Source organism: Rhinolophus ferrumequinum, chromosome 5 (assembly GCF_004115265.2).
Source record: "Rhinolophus ferrumequinum isolate MPI-CBG mRhiFer1 chromosome 5, mRhiFer1_v1.p, whole genome shotgun sequence".
Classification (NCBI taxonomy): domain Eukaryota; kingdom Metazoa; phylum Chordata; class Mammalia; order Chiroptera; family Rhinolophidae; genus Rhinolophus; species Rhinolophus ferrumequinum.
Window position 1 is genome coordinate 61,289,565 of NC_046288.1, and position 24,135 is coordinate 61,313,699.

Consider the following 24,135-nt stretch of genomic DNA (forward strand, 5'->3'; position numbering starts at 1 on the left):
CACTTGTCTCAGGGTCTGCATCTGGGGAACCCAAAACAAGAGTGTGTTACATCTCAGGCCAAATGGAAATTCTGAGTCTGATTTTCTATGGCTGGAGATCTGGCTGAGATTCTAGTTGTCTGAACAGGCATGCATGAGAGCCTTTGTTCTTTTGATTAGAAGGAGGAATAGAGTCCATGTGTACTGTTCCTGTATATAGCATCCCTCCCTATCTTTGAGGAACTGTTTAATAGGGCATGAGCATATTGGAGCAATGCAAGAAAATGGGCTACATCAGATTTTTGGCAGCTATGTTTTATCAGATATTTTTCATACTCATCAAATACTCTCTCTGTCTACCCTTTTACTCTGGCAGCCAGCTCTGGGCAGTTGTAGCCTGACAGCACTTTATCATAGCTGCCCCATGTATCTCTCACTTTATACCTTGTGCCTTCACTAATACCACGGCACAGGATGTTTGTAGAAGCTTGTTCAACCATTCTGGTATATGCACAAAGCTGGAAGGGCCGGGGATATCTACTGAGGAGGTCCTTGACCAGATAGGGGATGGGAGCCATCAGATAAATAGTCCTATCTTTTATTTTGGGATAAAAAAAAAAAAATGAGGCATAGTCCACTGATGGATTTTACCTAGACTTATTGTGGTGATCATTTTGATATACAGAAGGTGCCGAAAAAAATGTATACACATTTTAAGAAAGGAAAAAACCTGTTTTCAAATTATGCTGATGGTAATCACTTTGAGCATCTCTTGTAACGGCAGAAATCAAATGTGTCTTGTATGCATCATCTTTTGTTATCGGTATATATAATTAGAATTTTAATAGAGTTTTTTCCTTTCTTAAAATGTGTAGACATCTTTTTGGCACCCTCTGTATATCAAATCATTATGGTATACACCTGAAACTAATATAAAATGTCAATTATATCTCAAGTTAAACAAAAAAGAAGAGTCATAGTCTACACCATTCCTCAAAGAGCCCTGACAGGATTGAGCCTTACTTACCCACAGGAGTAAACAGCTCAATAATTCACTCTTGGATTGGCTTTCCCTTCTTCTGTATTTCAGTCTCAGTTCCCTCACTCTGCAGCCCTGAGACTGCATGTCCAAACAAATGATCTGCACACAAAGCTCTTGTCTCATTCTCTACTTCTGGGAAGAGAAACCCATGTAACACATACATATACTAGTTGTTTCTTGCCCTAAGGAACTTACAGTCGATCAGAGGACATTATATGAATCCAGATAACTAAAATAAGAACCAATGAAACAAAAATATACTATGGACGTTGGGAGACCATTTAGATCGAAGAAAATCTTCTTAGAAGTTATGGTTTTTCCACTGGGCCTTGAAAGAAGGCTTTAAATGGATTATTCAGTGTGTGATGGTGAAGAATGGAAAGCCCATTCTAAAAAGAGAAAAAAGACAGGAATGTCCAGGCATATTCTGGGACTTGTGTTCCAATTTGACTGAACCATGAAGTTTATGAAAAATGACAGCAAGGTATGAACATGGAAAGTTACATTAAAATCATATGTCAAGGGTATTGCAAGTCAACATTTCAAGTCAGAACTTGGGGATATAGGCAAGTCATCATTTAAATTTCTGTGAGGTATAATAGTGTAAAGCAAATGAAAACTAGGGAATATGTGCTAAAAGTTTATGAAAGCTCTTCTTCTGTAATGAAAGTTGCAAACAGAACTGGATTTTCCTGTTTGTTTTTTTTTCTAGGATGCTTGCACTTCCTGTTTTGAACTTCAAGATTTCATAATCAAGTTTCACTTGCTCAGTACTACTTGTATATTAGTTTGCTAGGGCTGATGTAACAAAGTACTGGAAACTAGGTGACAGAAACAACAGAAATGTATTGGTTCACAATTCCGGAAGCTAGAAGTCCAATACCAAGGTGTTGGCAAGGTTGGTTCCTTTTGAGAAGTGGGAAGGAGGACCTGTTCCAGACCTCTCCTCCTTGACTTATACACGACCATCTTTCCCTGTATCTCTTCACATTGACTTCCCTCTATGCTTGTCTGTGTCCAAATTTCCCTCTTATATAAGGACACCAGTCATTGGATTTGGGCCGACTCTAATGACCTCATTTTCACTAATAACATCTATAATGACCCTGTTTCCAAATAAGGTCACATTCTGAGGTACTGGGGTTTAGGACTTTAATACATGAATTTTGGGGGACACAATTCAACTCATTTTAAGACATCTTGCAAGTCTTAAAAAACATGTAAAGGAAGGCATAAAGTCAATTAAAGTTTATCTAACAAACTCAAGATTTTGAGAAGTTAGAGTGATCCTATATATCTGATCTCATAAGTGATTTTAAGGTGGCTGCCAGGAGGTCAAAGTTGTATTGGTCAAATCTCCTTGTTCCAAATTGGGAGATGATGAATTCAGGTCAAAGTATGGACACATATATACAGTAATGAACATAAAGCTTTTACTGGTAAATTAGAGGAAATATTGCAGAATAGGTAAAAATGCCAGCTCTGATTCAGAATGTCTGGGTTTCAATTCTATTTCCATCACATAATTATGAATGACCTTGGACAATTTGCTTAAACTTATGCCTAAATTTCATTATTTGTAAAATGTACCTTTAGCCAAGACCTTTTGATTTCTAAGGATCAATTAATGACTGGTTACAATATATTTCCCCAAACTGCAGAGTTCACATGGCAAGCTTTCCAAGTGGTTCTCAGAAGCCTCTCTTCCTAGGATTGAGCTAAGTGGGAGGACACACTCCCCAATCCTTCTTAAGGGTAAATGGAATTCATAATACACTAAAACGTCTCTCCAAAATCCTGTTCTAATCTTTAACTCCTCTCAGATCCTTTGACCCCTTTTATTGGCTAGAGGTCAGCAAAGGGTTGTAAAACCAGTTACCTAAACTCACACTTCACTCTAGGGGCTTCTACCAAATTGAGAATAAAATATTTCCATTTTTATCAGCCTGTTATACTAATAAGATTGCAGTTGAATGGGCATTTTATATAGTGATAATAGGAGAGCAAAGTAATTTGGCAATATATATCAAGAGCTTTAAAATAATCATGTTCTTTGACTTGGTAAGTCCACTTCTGGAAATCTATTCTAAGGAAATGTTGAAATATGAACAAATATTTATTCACACGTATGCTAATTATGGGGTTATTAACAGTGAAAAATTGGAAACACTACAAATTTCCAACAATGAAGGAATGTGCTCATTTAGTGACGTGTTTTAGAACCATTTAAAATAGTGTGTAGGGTTTAAAATGGTAAGTTTTGTGTTGTGTGTTTTTCATACAATCTAAAATGATAATGTATAGGAAGTATTTTTCATTAACATAAGAGAATGCTCATATTACAATATAAATGAAAAACATAGGATACAAAATTGTACATACAGGATGGTTTCAATATGTTAAAAAATATGCAGAGTAAAACACAAATGTTTTATCTAAAGATAAAAATATACAAAAAATATTATCACTGCTTGCCTGTGGTTGGTATTTGCTTTCACTTTTATACTTTTCCTGTACTTGAAAAATTTACAACCAACAACGACAACAAAAAAGAAATGGGGTTTAGGGAATCAAAGAAGTCTCTGTCAGAGCTGTAATTAGTAGAGAAAAGGTGATAAAGCTGGGTTCTTCACACAAGCATTCTGAAATTAAATCCTGGCTCAGTTTCTCTATAGCTCCCTGCCCTTGGATGAATTCCTTAACCTCTTCCAGCCTCCCTTTCCTCATCTGTAAGATGGGCACACTAATGGTACCTCTCTCATGTGGTTCGTACAAGAAATCAGGAGTATGATGTGTGGAAACCAGAGTTTGGCTAGTCACTCTAGAGATGGCAGAGCACAGCATGTGGGAGGAATACTCTGTACACAGACCACCCAGCCTGAATGCTGCCGTTTCCACCTCCTTCTAGTGATCTGGAGTGGGTATGCAATTCCTCTCTGCTTTATTACCCTGGTATAAAATGAGAATAATAACCATACCTGTCTCATACAACCGTTAGGAGAATTAAATGAGCTGATATATGTAATGTGCATAGACCAGTGCTTGGCACACAGAAAAAGCTCAAAAATGTTAGCTATGATGATAACAACTATGTCATTATTGTTATTATTATCTTCATTTCTTTATGCCACCAAATGTGGAACTGGAGCTGAACTGCCCATCATGTTCAGTCTAGATTGTCCCGTGCTTTCTAAGATTAACTAAAATCAGAAAAGAGACAAAATTTGACTACTTAAAAACTAGAAACAGCCCTATGTTAAAACAAACAAGCAAATGAACAGGCAGATAAACATTTGCCATTGCAAAAATGGCAAATGGGGAAATGATAAACTAGAAGTAAACTGGTAGGAAATATTACAGATAAAATTATTTTCCTTTTCTATGTAAAGAGCTAATAAACCAAAATAGAAAAAGCACTAAGATCCCAATTGGTATCTTGGCAATGAGAATGGACAGCTCCAAACAGGATCCAGTTAGGTAACAAATCCATGAAAAACTTCAACCTCACTAACGCAAGTTGAGTGTCGCCAAAGAGTCCAGTTTGGGGGTTAACACTTTCTTTTACTTTCAAGTAAAACCACCTGAGTCTCCAACCCACATGATTATGGGAATCCAGTCCCTCCTGAGGATTACAGAGGCTTGCTGAGTTTCCTGGCTACCCTTCCCTGTTCCCTCTGGACTGTTTCTTCCCCGGGCTCCCCAATATTTTGGACATGCTCATCACTGCCTCCCTTGGCTGTTGCAGACCTCTCTAATGGACTGCACCCTCATACCAAGACATAGTCACTTCATGAATTCCCCAAGTTAACACCCACACAGGAGAATGATAACCCTTAATAAAAATCCATTGTCAAAGTTAATCAACAAGGTCCCAGCACCATGCCTCTGAGAGTCACGAGACAGGAGGACTACATGGTGACGATGTAGTCACTGGCAGGCTGATAAAGATATTTACCTCTCTTCCATGATAACTTGAAGATACAGGTACTTCTTAGAACTTAAATATGATAGCTCCCCTCCACCCTCCTCTTCCCCCACCCAAAGAAACGGAATCATTGGAGAATATGCTAAGAGAATTTGTAAAAAATTAGAACAAAAGGTTAATTTGCCAATGCAAGAGAAAAAAATAAGAATAAAGAGCTTAAATCTGGGAGGTCCACATCTATCTATTTGGTTGGTGCAAAAGTAATTACAGTTTAAAATGTTAAAAATAATGCGAAAACCCCAATTCCTTTTGCATCCACCTAATAATAGGTTTTCCAGAAAGAGAAAATGGAAGGGGAGACATTATCAAAGAAATAAAACAAAGAAATTCCACTGAATTCCACAGTTAAGACATGAATCTCCTAACTGTGCCCAGTAAAATGAGTGGTACACATACCTTCTCTTGAAATTTTAGAACACCAAGGACAATCATCCTAAAAGCTTTCAAAGAGAGAAAAGCACATGTAAAAAATCAGAAATCAAATGTCATTGCACTTCTCAATACAATACTAGAAGTTAGAAAATAATAGAGCAATATCTTCAGAGTTGTATGGAAAAATTATTTGCAATTTAGAAACTTAGATCTTTCCAAACAGTCAATCACATTTGAGTCAGAACATTTAAGTTCCTTCTCCAAATTAAAATCAAAGCACTCCTTCTTAGGAAACTATGGGAGGATGTGTTTCACTACAACAGGCAAAAATCAGGAAAGAAGATGCTATGCATTCCAGGAAACAGGGATCTATAATACAGGAGAGAGGACGAAGGACTTTCCAAGGTGGCAGAAACTCAAAGGCAGAGGATGTCAGCTCTGCAGGTGTCCTACAGAGCATCCAGTCCATACTGGAACAGGATGACAGAAGGTCATTAGAAGGAGGTGATAGTTTATTGATAGTTTGGATCATTTAAAAAATTTGACTTAAGAGATATTTGAGAATATGGGGGGAATCATCACAGATACATAGAAAACTAACAAAATAAAATACAAGGCAATTATTAACCAGAGGAAAACAGAAAAATGTCATCATGTATTGTAATCATAATACATAATGTCGCTTCTAGTGGTGCCCCAATGTTTACCTAGCCCATAATAATGTAAATGCTAAATAATGATTTAACAAAAAGTACAAGATAACTCTTTAAAAAAGTGAATGATTGAGTTAGAGAAATGATTTTTTTTTTTAAAGATATAAATGAACCCAGATACAGTGGTGTGCTGGTAAATGTTTAACAACAGATTCTCAAAAAAAAAAGAAAAAAGCTCTATAACAATTAACATTTTCTCCATTACTGTCATAAGTCTAGAAAATTAACAAACAATACAGTTCTGATTTATAGTGTTTGCCAATGGTATAAATACTCCCATCATGGTCAATTTCAAGGTACCAATGTGACATCACTAAAGGTGAAGTTGGAAGAAGATGCACCAGTAATATATCATTGTATAGTGTCTCCACCGTAAAGTACAATAGACATAAATACCTCAAGAACGTAATAATAGTAAAATAATCAGAAGTGACGAGTTTTGAGTACCTATTACTTTTGTTAAGATAGTTTAATTACAAGTATATATAATTTTATTTTTAATAATGGTGGTTTTCAACAACTGGCTCACAAAATTCTTGAAAATTAAAAACTGGTTTGCACAAGCTCCCATAAGCTGGCTCTCTAGCAGACCACTGGATGTGTTGGAAGGTATCTCAGTTAGCAGGATTCACTGTGTAATAATTTCATGTTCAGTCCAAACAATGGCACATTGTTTGAAGGCAAACAAGGAAATCCAGGGAGATTCCTTCCGCTAAAGTGTCTTACAGGATTGAGTTTATAACTCGGCCTAAGAAAAACACTAAGCAACTCGTTAATAAAGTTATTATAGCAATACCTGGCACCTGGATGAGAAATCCAGGCTTTCCCCCTTTCCTCCTCTACTCAGTTCCCTTTGCCACTTCCTTGTTTAGCCTATAAATTTTAGTTTCTCTCTTCTTTTGGCCCCATTCCTTTCTTGTCCCTTGACTTTTGTCCTAATTTTCTCTGTGTATCCCTATTCTTCCCCTATCTTTTTGCTTTCTCTTTTTGATCTGCTATCCTTTCTTCTTTTCAAAACCTTCCATTTCCGCTTTTCTTTTTAATCTCTCTTTAGTATTTGCTTATCCCCTCTCTTTTCTCCCCCATTCCACCTCTAATATATGTATTTTGGTCTTTCTTATCCCTAAAGCCTTTGGGATAATCTCTGAGGACACAAGACGTGATAGATGTCTCTACAACAGATTGTTTGCAGAGTGAGCAGTGTCATTTGAGACACGAGCAGGACCTGGAGTAAGGAGAGGTGAGGAAATGAGAAATATCAATATTTGGCATCACTGGGGAAAATTCTGTGGGTGAATTAGAGTTCCAGTTTGCTGGCCAATTGTAGAATAGTCATTTATTAACTTAAGTCTCTAGCTCTATTGTCAAACATGGTAGCCCCTAGCCATGTGTGGCTATCGAGTGCTTGAAATATGGCAAATCTTAATGAAATGTCCCAGAAGTGTACAACACATACAAGATTTCTAAGACACTATATGAAGGAATATAAAATACCTTAGATTTTTAAATATTGAATACATGTAAATATTTTATATAGTGATTAAATAAAAACAATATATTATTAAAATTAATTTCACCTGCTTCTTTTTGTACTTTTAAATGTAATTATTAGATAATTTAAAGTTACTAAGGTGGCTTGCATTACTTCTATATTCTGTTGGACAGAGCTGCTCTAGTCCTTGATAATGAAGTATTTACTAAATCTCTGCAAAGTCTTTCATTAGGTTCCCGCTACATATTTAGGATCATTTAATTTATTTGTTGAAGCTAAAAATTTCTCCCCTCCTTAGACTCATCAAATGTAGTAAATTTATAATAAACTACTTGAACTTCCTAACCATGTGAGAATTTTGTTACATTTTATTTATCTTTCAGAAATATAATTCAGAAAAAATAAACTATGTCACTATTTTCTCTCACTGATACTTATAATTAAACTAAATGAGTTTTGCTCAATTAACACATGCTTCATACTAGATTGTGAGCTAGCCTGCAGCAGCTTTAGTAGGAATCAACCTCAGTCCGTTCCTTCCAGAATGAGCAGGGTCATGTGACAGTGGGCAGTCTTGAGTCATGTGACTTTCCTACTTGCATGGATCAGGGACGTAGGCCTTATCAAAGGGAAGACATAAAATAATCCAGCAGATTATCAGTCAATGGGTATAGTATGCAGTAGAGATACTCCATTTCAGATGGTGAGACAGGATTCAATCAGATTTCTTACCTTGGGGGGAAAATCCTCAGGATGAACCTCTGCCCTGCTCATAAGCCATGACAGTAAGAAAAGGCTGTAGGAAGAAATAGAAGCAAAGGCAACAATAAAGAGAAGCTGAGAGTAGAAAGAGAAGCATATTGAGGAAGAGTCAAAAAGAAGTTGAGTCATAATTAAAACAGAGAATAGACTTTGCCCACTTTGGAGGGTACAACAAGATGGCCTGACCACCAGGGCCATTGTGGTAGCCATTGTTCCAGGCTACCATTTTTTTCAGGGCTCTGTGAGGACTGGAAGTGGCTGCTGTACATCCTTACTTCCTGTAGTATCTTTAAAATAAGGAAGGCTTCATCCACTTGAAGTAATCCAAGGCTGTCTGTTCATTGCAATTTATAAGTGAAGAAAGAAATATGATAGGCAGAATGCTGAAATCAGGAGAAGCCTTAAGGGGAGAAGCCTATGTCAAAGAGTGTGTGTGTGTGTGTGTGTGTGTGTGTGTGAGAGAGTGAGAGAGAGAGAGAGAGAGACAGAGACAGAGACAGAGACAGAGACAGAGACAGAGAGAGAGAATGAATTATTATGGCAAATATTTCTAAAGCTATGTAAGAAGAGAGGGCAAGAAAAAGGAACAGAAAAAGGGGAAAGATTTTTGAAGGGAATAAAAAAATTACATCTCAAAGTTATCAATCCATATGGTTCTGAGATTACTATTCTTATAGCTAACTGCAAATAAGGATTAAAAGTTTTAGAAATTCCAGGTGAAGGCAGAGGGAATGGTATATAAACTCTTGGGCACCCAGAGTACTGAAAACATGGGCTTTGGAGCCAGACAAACTAGGTTTTTAATCCTGATTCCATCTCTTACTGGATAATGATGACCTTGGGCAAGTTTCTTGTTCTCTCTGAACTAGTTTTATGATCTGTCAAATGGGAACTATATATGAATCCTATGTAGTTTGTCGTGAGGATTAGCCAATATCTTGTATGCAATACTTCCTATTCTTTCTCAGCACCACTTAGCCATCCCATCCAATCTGATGGGTAGGATAACTGATCTGAACCTTAAAGTAAGGGGACCATCAAAGTGTTCTAAGATGCTGTGGGAAACAGCATGGCAGCTCTGCAAAAAACATGGAATTACCATATGACCCAACAATTCCACTTCTAGGTAGATACCCCAAAGAATTGAAAGCAGGGACTTCAACAGACATTTGCACACCCACGTTAATAGCAGCATTATATACTATAGCCAAAAGGTGAAAACAACCCAAATGTCAACTGATGGATGAATGGCTAAAGAACAAGTGGTATATACAATGACTATTATTCGGCCGTAAAAAGAAGGGAAATTCTGATACATGCTACAACATGGAAGACCTTCAAAACATCATGCCTAATGGAAGAAGCCAGTCACAAAAGGACAAATATACGATTCCACTTATATGAGGTAGCTAGAGTAGTCAAATTCATAGACAGAAAGTAGAATGGTGCTTATCAAGAGCTCAGAGGAGAGGGAAATGGGGCATTACCATTTTAATGTGTATAGAGTCTCAGTTTGGGATGATGAAAAAGATCTGGAGATGGACAGTGGTGATAGTTGCACACAATTGTGAATGCACTTAATGTCCTTACACTTAAAAATGGTTAAAATAGTAAATTTTATGTATGTGTATTCTACTGCAATTTTTTAAAAAGTGTTCTAAGATTATAATAAATTTAGGCAATACGTAATGCCACTAGCATGCAGTAGAGGGCAAAGGAGCTTAGGCTTCACAGAAAAGGTTGATTCAACGGCCCCTGCAGCCAATTCTGGCACGATCAATGATTCATCCGCACCTGCCACTCTGCAAGTCTGGGGGTAAGAACTCTTAGCTTTGTTTATTGTAACAATAGCATTAATCTAAAGACTAATGATTAGTGAGACCTTGGGTCTGTTGATCTGATGAATTATCTTGAAGATACTGGAGGGCTTGAGTTTCCTTTCCCTGGTTGCTGATTAAACCTGGTCAGTCCTTGTACCCAGAGTGGATGGTCCCAGGCATTGAGTTTCCTCCAGCTTTAGTTTTCCTATAATGTGTGTTGCTAACATCTGCTGTTTGGCTATTGAAAGCATATTTATTGCTCCTTTACTAGTTTAAAAGTTCTGCATTTGTTTTGTATGTCTACAAGTATGGGTACATCTCATGGATTTTGTAAAATGTAGATCTTGTTCAGTTTCCTTGAGTCCGAAGTGACCAATGATGGCCATGTGGCTGCTGAGAATGATTTGTAGCATCTAGGTGTTTGATTCCTGGAAGAGCTTTCTCACAGGCCACCTACACTGAGCTGTGAATTCGAGTTCTGTGCACTATCTGAGTTTTATTTCAATTCTTGTGAATTTGTAACTTTTAATGCATAAAGGCAAAGTCTCTTGTACTTTGTGACACCTAACAGTGTCCCATAGCAGCTGGATACCACTTCAGAGAGAGAGGGACATGGGGTGGGAAGGGAGGAACAGGCCACCACGGCAGCTAGCCCTGACAGTGGAATCAACCTTGGTAATCACATTCTAAACTCCTTCATTTCAGGGTTCAAAATGCCTAGAGTGTTGGTTCTGGAAGGGACTAGATAGGACTGTGTTCTAATCTGTGCTCTATCACATTCTCTGAGTCACCTTAGGCAAGTCACTTAACCACTGGGCTCAAACTCCATTTGTAAAATAGGGATAAAATATCCACCATTTTGTTGGGTTGTTCAGAGGATTGAACAAGATAATGTCCGGAAAGCATTTAGCTCCACGCAAGGCTGGTAAGATACACTCAAAAAAAAAAAAGTCAGTGATTCTTACTCTTATGTTGCAAAGATCATTTAACATTCAATGAGTTTTTAACCCCTATGTCATTTTCTTTGCATCATTGGGAAAAGAGAAATTACATGCTTAATTATTCTTTGACAAAAACCAATAGTCATTTCTTTTGACTTGGACTTTTAATTCATAAGCTATTAAAGAAAGTGATTCTGTTTTTCACCTGCTGTCAGCATAGTAGTAACAGTAATAGGGATACTATAAATATATATTATTTATTGGTTGCATATTTCATCAAAAGTTTATGTTCTACTTTTTAAAACGTTTTAATGAAATGCCATAATGCATATGCATTGCCTGAGATAGGACCTTTTTATTATATTAAGAGAACTTAAAAAAGAGTTAGTTCCTCTCCCTTCTTTAGAAAAAGTTCAAAATAAGGTTGTGGTATTGGGCAGGGAGAAGAGGTGGGTAAAAAACAGAAGCGATGGCATCTTAGAGATTCTAGAGAAAGAAACTGGGTTAGATTTTTGTTGCATTTTTCAAGAGCCATAGCTCACAGACCTACAAACTTAAAGTAAGTTGCTACAAATTGAAGTATTCTGTGAGATGATAATGTTAAAAACACCTTAGTCAGCTTAATGACTATGACTGCTAGTGTCCTGCCAAGCCATATTCGACTCTGCAACAGAAGGAAAAATCAGTAATACCGATCCTGTCTCTATGAAAAATTTTAATATTTCTTCCTTATGAATTTTTGCATTGTATTTAATTTTTAAAAATATTTCATTAAAACATTACTTATCTTGATTGCTGAGTTTCCTGATGTCCCTTAAAATTTGTGTCTGAAGTCACCCTTGTCTTGGCCATGATAACTGCTGGCATTTGTGGTACAAGTGATACAGGTGATTTATATGCATGATCTCTTTTATGCCTCTTCACAAAACCCATTTTATGGATGAGAAAATGGAACCCTTCAGCAGTTAAATAAATGGTCTAAGTTAACACAGCCAGTGCGCAGCTAAGATTGGACTTGAACACAGATCTATCAATCCTTAACACTAAACTCATTCTCTATCATACACTGCACCATATCAGGAATTCACAACACCGTCATTCAATACATATTTTTGAGAGCGTATTCTAGACCACCTTGTGCTAAAAGATACAAAACTAAAATCATTCATTCATTCATATATATATATATATATATATATATATATATATATTAGAAAGAGTATTTTCTGAGCATGTGCTATTTGTCAGATACTATTCTTTGTGCTGGGCATATAGAAGTGAACAAGATTGTCGACTCCCTTCCCTCATAGGCATGAGAAGTGGGGGAGACAATCAATAAACAAGTAAGTGAACGAAAGTTTCAGGTAGTGGTAAGTCCTCTGTTTAGCAGAGAAATACAATAAGGGGATGTGAACTAAGAGCAAGTTGACCACTTTAGGTGGTCAAGTCAGGTCTCTTAGCGGAGACAAATTTTAAGCCAAGATCGAAATGACAGGAAAGATCCAGCCAAGGAAGGATTGGGGACAAAGTATGCCGGTCAGAGGGAAGAGCTAGTGCAGCGGCCCTAAGGTTGGAGCAAGGAACCTTAGTTCCTTGTGGTGTGGCCAAGGAACAAAAGAGGGCCAGTATGGCTGGAGTGTAGAGGACCAGCGAGTAATATGAAGTGGGATCCCAGAAGGAAGCAAGAACATTTCATGGAGGGTGTTGTAATCCAGTATTAGGGGTTCGGGTTTTAGTCTAACTATGATAGGACATTAGTTAGCACCAAGTCTGGCTGCTGTTAACAAAATACGGAGGCTTAAACAAGGTAGTGCTCAACATAATGGCTGAATACGTGTCTGTCCTTGTCAGTAATTGACAGGAAACCTAGATTGGGTAACATTTGCAGACTTACTCGTTAGGTTCTTTGGACTGTGCATTAGGAAACTTTAAAGAATCAATATGACTTAGTGAGATATAACTCCATTATGATTCATGTATTTTAACATATTTTGAAAACAAATTTACCTCGACTTACCCTAGAGAGACAAAATACTAGAGCGGCTAAGAGCCCAGGCTCTGGACTCACTGTGTATTAAGTTTGTGACTGTGAGGCAGGTTATATGACCTCTCTAAGTACTACTATCCATATCTGTAAAGTACGAATAGTGATAGCAGTTACCTAATAAGGTGGTTGTTGTAAGGATTAATCTATAGAAGTTAGTATTACTTAGCTCAATGAATGCTAACTGTTCTTACCCCAAAAGACATAAAGTGGCCACTGTCTCATTTGCATGATAGAGTCAGTATGGAATGGAGATACTATCAGACGTGCTGAATAGATATGAATGTATAGCTTCATCAAACAGAACAAGTTATTCAAACCATCTTACATGTGGGTAATGGATTAAAATTATGGTACTGGTAACAATTTTATTTTGCTGGATTTCTGAAACCTAGGAAATTACTGTGGACATAAAGTTGCATCATAGAGTCTCTCTTTTCATGTTCTTAATGATTCTTATATTGCTCATTGGATGCTATTTTAAGTGTTATACGAAAAGGAGATGACCAAGGACTACCTGGGATGGACCGGAAGAAAGAAAAATGGAAGCAGTATCTCAGTGGAAAGGTGAAAGCCCTGGGCCAGTTCCAGGCTACCATCTTCTCAATCCCATTCTCACCTACTGCCTTTCGTGCCCCTCTTCCACTGAGCACACAGTGGACAAAAAATATCAAAATCAAAATTTTCTCTTCGCAGTCATTTCCTGTTGTTCTTATTATATTTTTATCGTAACTGTTTTGTATGAAACAGTTTTATAAAGTATTTTCATTTTTAAATTATTTTGGGAAATAGCAACATGTGTTCTAGAATTTCTTCACTTCAACACACACACACACACACACACACACACATACACACCAAAACAAAAACTTGGGCAGGTTCTAGAGAAAGAAAAATTCAGATGAGAGTGAGAGTGGGGTAATAGTCTAGGTGCCCTTTTATCTTAGATCTGCCAATTTTGTCCCCTTCACCACTCTTGCATGGGTGCATGCGCACACACACAGCTTCTCAGAACAATGGGACAACATGACCAGTACAGAGAAGTCTTACGACACCATGTTCTTCCTGCGGAGTATGTTGTTCCTCCTGCTTGTCTATGGGAGTTGACCAGTCTGAAGGAGACTGAGGGTCAGTGTGTGCTGGATGCACTCAAGTTGAAGCAGGAAAACTCTCCCCACTGCTAATTGCTTTCCCTTCGTGGTTTCAGAGTTCCTGGTGTAGGACATAAGGTTGAAGAGTTTACTAATTTAATATCAGAATCTAACCACTTCGCACCACCTCCCCCACTACCTTCTTTTTTGCATGAATTACTCGATCAGTCATGTCCCAGGGGATCTTTCCTACCAGTCTTGCACCTGTCCAGTCATTTCCACCCAGCAGGCAGAGGACTCTTTAAAATGTACATCAGAACCTGCCATTCTTCTACTCTAAATCCCCCCACTGGTTTCTTATTTCAATCAGAGGAAAATTCTGAGTCCTTACAAGATCTGATGCCTTCAATTCATTCCCCAACTCCAGGCTAATCGTTCCTCACATTTTCCAAGCATGCTGCCACATCAGGTCTTTGAACTTGCACTTGCTGTTCTCTCTCTCCAGAATATTCTTTTCCCAGACAACAAGTGGCTTGCTCCCTTACTCCCTTTAGGTCCCTGTATGAAAGGTACCACGTCGGAGAGATTTATTTTTGACAACCCTATAAAAGTATCACTTCCCAGTCGCTCTCTATCCCCCTTCACTTAAAGTTAGTTTTGTTTCTAGTCCTTATCACCACCTCAGATATAAATTTATTATCTTGTTTATAGTCTCTCTTTTCTTATCCCTTACTAGAATGTAAGCTGTGTAGGGACAGAACTTCTGTCTGTTCTATTCACTGTTATATCCCCAGTGCCTAGAAAAGTTTCTAGCAGAGTAGGTACTTAATATCCTGAATAATGAATATGGTGAGAATCTTAGTTCTCCAACCACCTCTGTTCTGTGTCTAATCAAACAACTTGAAGCCTGACTCTTAAAATCCCCAGAATTCTGCATCCACAAATTTCCTTATCTGCAAAATGCAGGAAATCGTACTTTCCTTACAGACTTTTGTGATAAATAAGTGAGATAATATCTATCAAGAGTTGAGTATGCATCTTGGCACATACAAAGCCTCCAAGAAATGGCAAATGTTTTTATCATTATTACTATTATTTGGCAGTGATCCAGACAGCTTTTGCCGCCAACCTGAAAACATGGAGGCGTAAGGACGGGAACCATTCTGTTTATTTCTATGTTTTAGACCTTCTGTGTATATGGGTAAGTGTTGTTGAAAGTCAGATATTAACTCCAGGGACTCTCTATGTCCACAAATACAATAGCTGAGCAATACCTCATGACATTAATTAAGGAGCCCACAGTATTAGGAGATAAAAAATGATTATCACTGAGAACTTATGTCCACACAAAAACCTGCACATGGATGTTTATAGCAGCTTTATTCATAATTACCAGAACTTGGAAGTAATCAAGATGTCCTTTAGGAGGTGAATAAATAAACTGTGGCACATCCAGACAATGAAATGCTATTCAGCTCTAAAAAGAAATGAGCTGTCATGCCATGAAAAGACATGGAGGAAACTTAAATGCACATTCCTGAATGAAAGAAGCCAATGTGAAAAAGCTACATACTGTATGATTCCAATTACATGATATCCTGGAAAAGACAAAACTATGGAGACAGTGAAAACATCAATGCTGGCCAAGGGTTTTGTGGGGGTGGGGGGGAGATAAACAGGCAGAGCACAGAAGGTTTTTAGGGCAGCGAAAATACTCTGTATGACACTCTAATGATGGATACATGTCATTATACATTTGTCCCAACTCATAGAATGTACAAAACTCAGAGTGAACCACAATGAAGACTATGGACTTTGAGTGATTATGATGATTGGTGTAGGTCTATCAATGGTAACAAATATACCCCTCTGGTGGGGCATGCTATTATTGGGGGACGCTGTGCATGCGTGAGGGCAGGGGGACATGGAAAAATTTCTGTACTTCCCTCTCAATTTTGCTGTGCACCTCAAACTGCTCTAAAAAAAATGCAACCTTTTAAAAATTGCTTCCAATTTTCTTAACGCCTTCAGGCTATCAAAAGGGAATGTGAGAGAGGAAATTGAATATGGCCTGGCGATGAAGTTCCTAAGCTGAACTGAGAGAGAGGCCCTTCTGCCAACTATTATATTCGGTTGGTGCGAAAGGAATTGCGGTTTAAAAGGTTAAAAATAATTGCAAAAACCGCAATTATTTTTGCACCAACCTAATATTTCTCCCTTTGGGGAATCCTGACTTGTCTCAGTAATAGGCCTATGGCACAATAACTGGCTTGGAAATTTATAAGCCAAGCTCTGAGATCAAGTCAAAGACTCAATATATAGGTTGGAACCTATTACAAACCCTTAGTGAATATAGTCAGATGTTGGCATTAAAAAAAAAAAAAAAAATGAAAGCCCTCCAGAATTTAACAAACCACATACCTACTTAACACAATTTGCTGTCTTTCTAGGATCTGAACTCATCTTCATCATTCATATAACAGAACCAGTGATAAAATCCTTGGAATTACAATGAGATATACCAGAAGCATTTCCATATTTTGTAGTATTATTATGTCAGTGCATGGCTGGGCTTCAAAGCTGCCAGAAGAAAGGGAATTGACTACCAACTGCTCCAACATGTCTCTAAGAAAGGTTCCTTCAGGCTTGTCCCCAGCGACAACCACACTGGATTTATCCTACAACCTACTTTTTCAACTCCAGAGTTCAGATTTTCGTTCTGTCTCTAAACTAAAATTCTTGAGTCTATGTCATAATAGAATCCAAGAGCTGGATATCAAGACCTTTGAATTCAACAAGGAGTTAACATATTTAGATTTGTCTTACAACAGACTGAAGACCGTTACATGGTATTCACTGAAAGGTCTCAGACATTTAGATCTTTCTTTCAATGACTTTGACACCATGCCTATCTGTGAGGAGGTAGGCAACATGTCACACCTGGAAACCCTAGGTTTGAGTGGGGCAAAAATACGAAAGTCAGATATCCAGAAAATCTCTTACTTGCATCTAAATACTGTCTTCTTAGGATTGAGAACTCTTTCTTATTATGAAGAAGGTAGCCTGCCCATCTTAAATACAACAAAACTTCACATTGTTTTGCCAATGAACACAAATTTCTGGGTTCTTTTGCGTGATGGAATCAAGACTTCAAAAATATTAGAAGTGACAAATATAGATGGCAAAAACCAATTTGCAAGTTATGAAACTCAACAAAGTCTTATTGTAGAGAATTCCAAGACATCTATTCTATTGCTTAATAAAGTTGATTTACTCTGGGATGATCTTCTCCTCATCTTTCAATTTGTTTGCCATGCTTCAGTAGAATACTTTCAAATTCAGCATTTGACTTTTGGAGGCAAGGTTTATCTTGACCACAATTCATTTGATTACTCAAATACTGTGATGAGAACTATAAAACTGGAGCATGTACATTTTAGAATTTTTAATATTCCACAAGAGAGTGTCTACTTGCTTTTTACCAAAATGGATATAGAAAACCTGACAATATCAGATGCACAAATGCCACACGTGCTATTCCCTACTTATCCTACAAGATTCCAGTATTTAAATTTTGCTAATAATGTCTTAACAGATGACCTGTTTAAAAAACCTGTTCAATTGCCTCATTTGAAAACTCTCATTTTAAAGAACAATAAATTAGAGACATTTTCCTTAGTGAGTTGCTTTGCTAACAACACATCCTTGAAGCACTTAGATCTGAGCCAAAATCTGTTACAACATGAAAATGATGAAAATTGCTTTTGGCCAGAAACCCTAATTGCCATGAACCTGTCATGCAATAAATTTGCTGATTCTGTGTTCAGGTGCTTGCCCACAAGTATTCAAATACTTGACCTGAACAATAACAAAATTCAAACTGTTCCTAAAGAGATTATTCATCTGAATTCTTTGCAAGAGCTAAATCTTGCGTTTAATTTTCTAACTGATCTTCCTGGGTGCAGTCATTTTAGAAGGCTTTCAATTCTAAACATTGAAATGAACTTAATTCTCAGCCCATCTCTGGATTTTTTTCAGAGCTGCCGGGAAGTTAAGACTCTAAATGCGGGAAGAAATCCATTCCGGTGTACTTGTGAATTAAGAGATTTCATTCAGCTTGGAAAACGTTCAGAGGGCATGATGGTCAGATGGTCAGATTCATACATTTGTAAATACCCTTTGAAGCTAAAGGGGACTCGGTTAAAGGATGTTTACCTTCCTGAATTATCCTGCAACACAGCTCTGTTGATTGTCACTATTGTGATTATCATGCTCGTTCTGGGGACGGCCACAGCCTTCTGCTACATGCACCTGGATATTCCCTGGTATCTCAGGATGCTGGGTCAGTGGACACAGACATGGCACAGAGTTAGGAAAACAACCCAAGAACAACTCCAGAGAAATGTCCAATTCCATGTGTTCATTTCATACAGTGAACATGACTCTGCCTGGGTGAAGCACGAATTGATCCCTAATCTAGAGAAAGAAGATGGTTCTGTCTCAATTTGCCTTCGTGAGGGAAACTTTGACCCTGGCAAGTCAGTTGCTGAGAATATCCTAAACTGCATTGAGAAAAGCTATAAGTCCATCTTTGTTTTGTCTCCCAACTTTGTCCAGAGTGAGTGGGGCCAGTATGAACTCTACTTTGCCCATCACCATCTCTTCCATGAAACTTCTGACTACATAATTCTTATCTTACTGGAACCCATTCCACTCTACTGCATCCCTACCAGGTATGCAAAGCTGAAAACTCTCATGGAAAAGAAAGCATACTTGGAATGGCCCAAGGATAGGCGTAAATGTGGACTTTTTTGGGCAAATCTTCGAGCTGCTATTAATGTCAATTTATTAGAAATCAGAGAGATGTGTGAACTACAGACATTCCCAGAGCTGAATGAAGAATCTCGAGGTTCTGCAATCTCTCTGATAAGAACAGACTGCCTATAAAACCCCACCCTCCCCTAGGGAAGTTGGGGCCTGTATACACTGTTGGGATATAAATTGATAAAACCTTTATGATGACAAATTGGCAATATTTATTAAAATGAAAAATGATCATGCCTTCATGTCAGTTTCTTACAGGATTTCTAAGAATGTATCCTACAGAAACACAAGCTTGCAAAGGTTTATGTAAAAAAGATCTTTGTCCCAGCATTGCTTATAATCATGAAAAACTGAAAACAGCTCAAATATCTACAAAATAAGGATGGATTCAATAAATTATAGTATGTTGATGCAATAGAATATTAGGCAACCATTAAAAAGAATGACGTAGCTCTATATTTGCTGGCATAGAGAAAATTATGTTAATTTATTCATTGAAATAAAAGTCTAAAGGACTCTTGACCAGTACAGTGGTGTAGGAACAGTGGTTTGGGTCTGGGAGGTTGGATTACAGGGAGCATTTTGTTTCTATGTTGTATATTTCTATAATGTTGGAGTTGCTTAAAATAAATTTCTACTTCTTTTATACACAGGAAAATAACAATAAAGATAACTTTTTAAAGCCTACACATCCTACTCATTTTGCTTCATTCTTCCCTCTTTACTCTCACAGGTCATAGAAGGAAAACAAGCTTTCCTGAATTTTGCCAAATTATATTTCAAAACATGTTACTTCCCTGATTAGAAAAAATTCCTACGGCTTACCCCCATGACAAAAGATGAAAATGCCATGCTCCTTTACGATCTGACACCAATCTCCTCTCACCTCCTTGCATCCCATCATTGAGCGCTATCACATTACGGGTCCTTCCCCAGAACATTCAGTCTTTTTTTCAGGCCCCCAGACCTTACTTAGCGTTTGGTATCATGATCTCCTATAATACCTTTCCACCTTGGTTCATTCAGGAACTCTTACCTATCCTTCAAGGCACCGTTGAAATGTCAACTCTTCTTTGAAACGTTCCTTACTTCTTCCCCTGAGCGTGATGCCTTGTTTCTCTATAACACTTCAGACATAGCTGATCTCCAAACTGATTATGTATGTTTTTAAAGTTTCCCTTTCTCACTAGACTCTGAGATCCTCAAAGGCTAGGACAACGTCCCTCTGCCCTTGTATCAGCAGCAGTCTGCTCCGTCCCGGGTTCAGAGAAAGTGTTCAATGAATGTCTATGTTGGGTTAGCTAGAGGAACTTCGACAGGACTCAACTGCCTTCAGGATAGATAGTGGAATTTGAAGGTAAATTCTGAGAAGCCGAACGGGAAGATCAGGAATAGGTTAAAGCCAGGTGAGAAGACAGAGAATCCAGAATTGAAGGATTCCTGAGTATAGCTGGAATCATGAGAAATTGCCAATATTTGGTTGCTCTGGACCTCCAAAAACATCTATTTCATCTCATTCAATCTAGTAAAACTTATTAGATTTTTGGGTAAAATTGGGCTCTGCATCTACATTACTGCCATATGGTTGTGATCTTATGAATTCCAAGTGCTAGTAGTCAATTGAAAAATTATACTCAGGATGGTCAACCTGAGAGTACAGGGAGAGGGTTTGATGTCAATCGAGAAGCCAGGTTGCTACAATCTGTCCAGTGGCCAGTCTACTCTGAGAAGCTAGAGCTCAGCAACCTTGAAGCTGAGTGTCTCTCTTCCTTCCTGGTGAGCCCGTGGTCTGTTTGGTAGAAGGGGAAACCCAAGGAAACCACAGTGGGGTGAGAGCAGAGAATGGGGCGAATGCCTTTCCTCCCAGGCTCTCAGCAGTTGGGCTGCTGATACTAGTGTGATTCACGACTTCTGATGAAGTCAGACAGATACTGTATAAGGATCTTGTAAATCCTGAGTAAATTACTCAGTGTGAGACTCTTACCTTTAAAGATTAATTAATTGGGAACATGCAAAGTAGGCCATGTTAGGCCCAAAGTCACCAGGATTCAGTTATTTAATCCATGGTAGAATCCTCAGTTTAGTAACATGTTGTTTTAAATAGAAATATTTTATTACAATTTAAAAAATAACATGGTAGGCTTAGTTCTCAGCAACTTCTTGTTTCAGCAGCTGGACTACCCTTAAATCTTACCTGTCAGACAGTTGTACTGTTCCTTTCTCAGAAACGTTAATACCATCCAAAATTTCCTAATATGCTTGGCTTTGTCTCTTATAGCTCATAATAGGAGAAAGTGAATTTTATGAGTTTAATGGCGGGGCTTGAGACACAAGTAGCTCCCAGCCTCATGTTAACCGAATGATATACTTTTACCTAAGAAATATGACAGTTCAAGTGACCCAAGAGAGGGACGTGAGCGTGCACATGCTGCATGCTATTAACGGAAGCCCGCATGACAACTTTGATCATGTTTTCAAAATGACTTCAGATCTTGTAAACTTTCAAGTTCCTTGTTATACCCTTGCCATTTGTCAACCTGAAGTTTCTTCCATTTTTTTCCGAGGATATTGAGCTCTATGTCAATGCGATTGAAGTCTGTCTGTGGATTCCTTAGGGGGCCTTCACAATTATTGTGCATCTCTGCAGATAAATGGCAGGATTTTCTGGACATCAATAGACCATGTGGCAAAGAGGGCTGTACTAAAACGTGATCGTAGTCCTCGAATTCTAAGTGGTTTGGAGGGAGAAGGAAAGAATTGTAAACCTAACTTACAGCAAATGTTCCCTAAAGTTCGACAACTTTATCTATTAAAACAAACCAGTCAAGAAAATCATAGACTTGGAATATTTAAACTAAATGAGAATTTAGAACTTATCAAGTATAACTCCCAGTTTCAAATGGGGAAAGTGAGTCTTTAGCATTTTAAGTAACTCACCCAAGCCTGAGGTCAATCATTAACCTTTTACCTCCTAGATAATGCTTTTCCTTCCAATCCACAATGAGGTGGCTTTTATTTTTTACATTTGATTTTATTATCTTGATCTTTTCATTTCCATTCCCACGATCAGATCCCTGGACTGGGCCCTTCCCACCTCCTGACTATATTCCCCTTAATCACTTGAGATCTGAACTCTCCCTGCAGCCTCTCTGCACTGCCAAAGCAGCCTGTATTTGCCACCTGACTTACATCCCTAAAACGATCTCATTCTGTCAGTAACCCACTATGAAGCTGCTCCTCAGATTGGCCACCCTTTGTCCCCAAGGCAGACATGTTCTCTACATAAAGAATGAAGAATAATTGGGGGCGTGGTTTCCCCTGGAGGTTTGGAGAACAACTCTGCTGGTGATGCTTCCCATGGTCCCTTAGCTCAGTTTTTCACTGGTGTGCTCTGACACCTGGTATGCTGCCGGTATTGATCCACGCCATCTACCAGGCACTTGAGGATCTGATAGTGTGTTCTGAAGTCCCCACAGGCAGCAAACACAGTGAACCACTCACAGTCATGAATAAGGAGGTGGTCTACACCCGGACATCTATTTCAATAGCCAGTTGATGACACACTGCTTCCCTTCACAGACAAAGGATCATGGAACTGCTGGAGTACTTTGTGTTCGGTTGCCCCAGGACAAAGGTGCAGAGAAAGGTGGGGTTGCTCAGGGTCTGGGTTAGGGAGATCGGCTGGGGCCTTCTCGCCAGCACAACTCAGACAGCAGCCACAAGTCTCCTTCTTCACAAGGAGAAGTATTTGTCTTTACAATGTGTCTTATTAGTGGTGACCAAGCTGGCTCAGGGGTAAATACTAACAATGCATGTGCATAGGAAAAATTATTTTTAAATATCTGAATTAAAATTCAATGGGAGTAGATTCTAAATCCATTCACATTTCCCCAAAACATGTCAATATGACCTTTGCCCTTCACATCTTTGCTCCAGTCCTATTACTAGTGAAGACTTCCTGGATGGCCTCATTGAAAATGGTAGCACTCATTATCCATCTTCCCTGCTTTTTATTTCTCCACAGCATTTGCCACCTTCTAGATTACTGTATAATTTTTCTATTATCTTGCATATTCTCTGTCTTCCCCCACTAGAATGCAAACTTCTTTAGAGAGATTTTTGTCTGTTTTGCTCACAGATGTTGTTTCCACCTCTGCCTGGAATAATGCCTGGCACATCGCCACTTTCCAAGTATTTTCTGAAGGAAACAGAGTTTGCCTGCGGACCCTTTGCTGATTGGCCCCCTCTGCTCTTCTGAAGTCCAGCAGAACAGCCAAGACTGCCCACGTCAGTGTCAGCCCTCGTTGTCATAAACGAGGGACGTAGGTGGTACTCGTCGGGAGAATTCCTCACCTTCAATAATTGTGTGTTTTCTTACACTTTCTGGGAGCTGCCATCACTGCATTGTCCCTGCCGCTCCCCCCGCCCCGCCATCTTGGGCTCTTCTCTTCCTGTTGGCATCTGCTTGATCTCTGGGTTTGCTGTGGGTAGCCCTTGCACTATTTCAGAGTCTGTGGATTATATGGATCACCACAAATGGGGTTTATAGGTTTCCCCCATCACTGTCCCTGTTCTTGTTGTATCAGACTTTCAAGAAGAAAAGGGAAGTGCTGGGCCAAGTCAGGCCTCTGCCTTAGAGCCCTGCCTCCTCCACTACCCGCAGCTCTTTGGAGGGCTTTCCTGGAATTTTCTAAGTCCTTCTTAGGGCCTGGTACTGCGAGGACTGGCAGTGTTCTCTGAGCAGGCTATCCCTGGTGCAGACCCACACCCAAGTGGACCCTGGTCTCTGTTTTTCCCCTTTGGGGTATTTTATGACTTTCTACCTTGCACATGAGGTCAACCAGGTATCCTGAGGCACTTTGAAATTCATGCCTACGGGGCCCTCTCAGAGACTGGTGGTTGGGCCATTTGAGGTGGACAGTCCAGCAAGGAGATCACTCCTGCTGGCCAAAACAGTGTGGGATCACCCAAGACTGAGCCACCAGAATGGTGCTGACCTGCTGATTTGGGGTGACTCTCATGTTGAACACAAGATGACTTTAGGGGTCTGGACTACCAACAGTTTTCCAC

General features: G+C 38.8%; 1 protein-coding gene across 3 annotated transcripts; it reads left to right on the top strand.

Moving 5' to 3' along the window:
- The first annotated feature begins 10,122 nt into the window (after positions 1–10,122).
- Positions 10,123–19,752, top strand: TLR10 (toll like receptor 10). Of its 3 annotated transcripts, none has more exons than XM_033105375.1 (4): positions 10,125–10,161; positions 13,636–13,717; positions 15,345–15,442; positions 16,692–19,752. In XM_033105375.1, the coding sequence occupies exon 4, from the start codon at positions 16,753–16,755 to the stop codon at positions 19,186–19,188; it is 2,436 nt and encodes an 811-aa protein (XP_032961266.1). In that variant the 5' UTR covers positions 10,125–10,161; positions 13,636–13,717; positions 15,345–15,442; positions 16,692–16,752; the 3' UTR covers positions 19,189–19,752. The 3 variants fall into 3 exon arrangements, with proteins under 3 accessions (XP_032961267.1, XP_032961266.1, XP_032961268.1); XM_033105377.1 differs by having other exon boundaries at positions 18,280–19,487; XM_033105376.1 differs by lacking the exons at positions 13,636–13,717; positions 15,345–15,442 and having other exon boundaries at positions 10,123–10,161; positions 16,692–19,487.
- Positions 19,753–24,135: the final 4,383 nt, after the last annotated feature.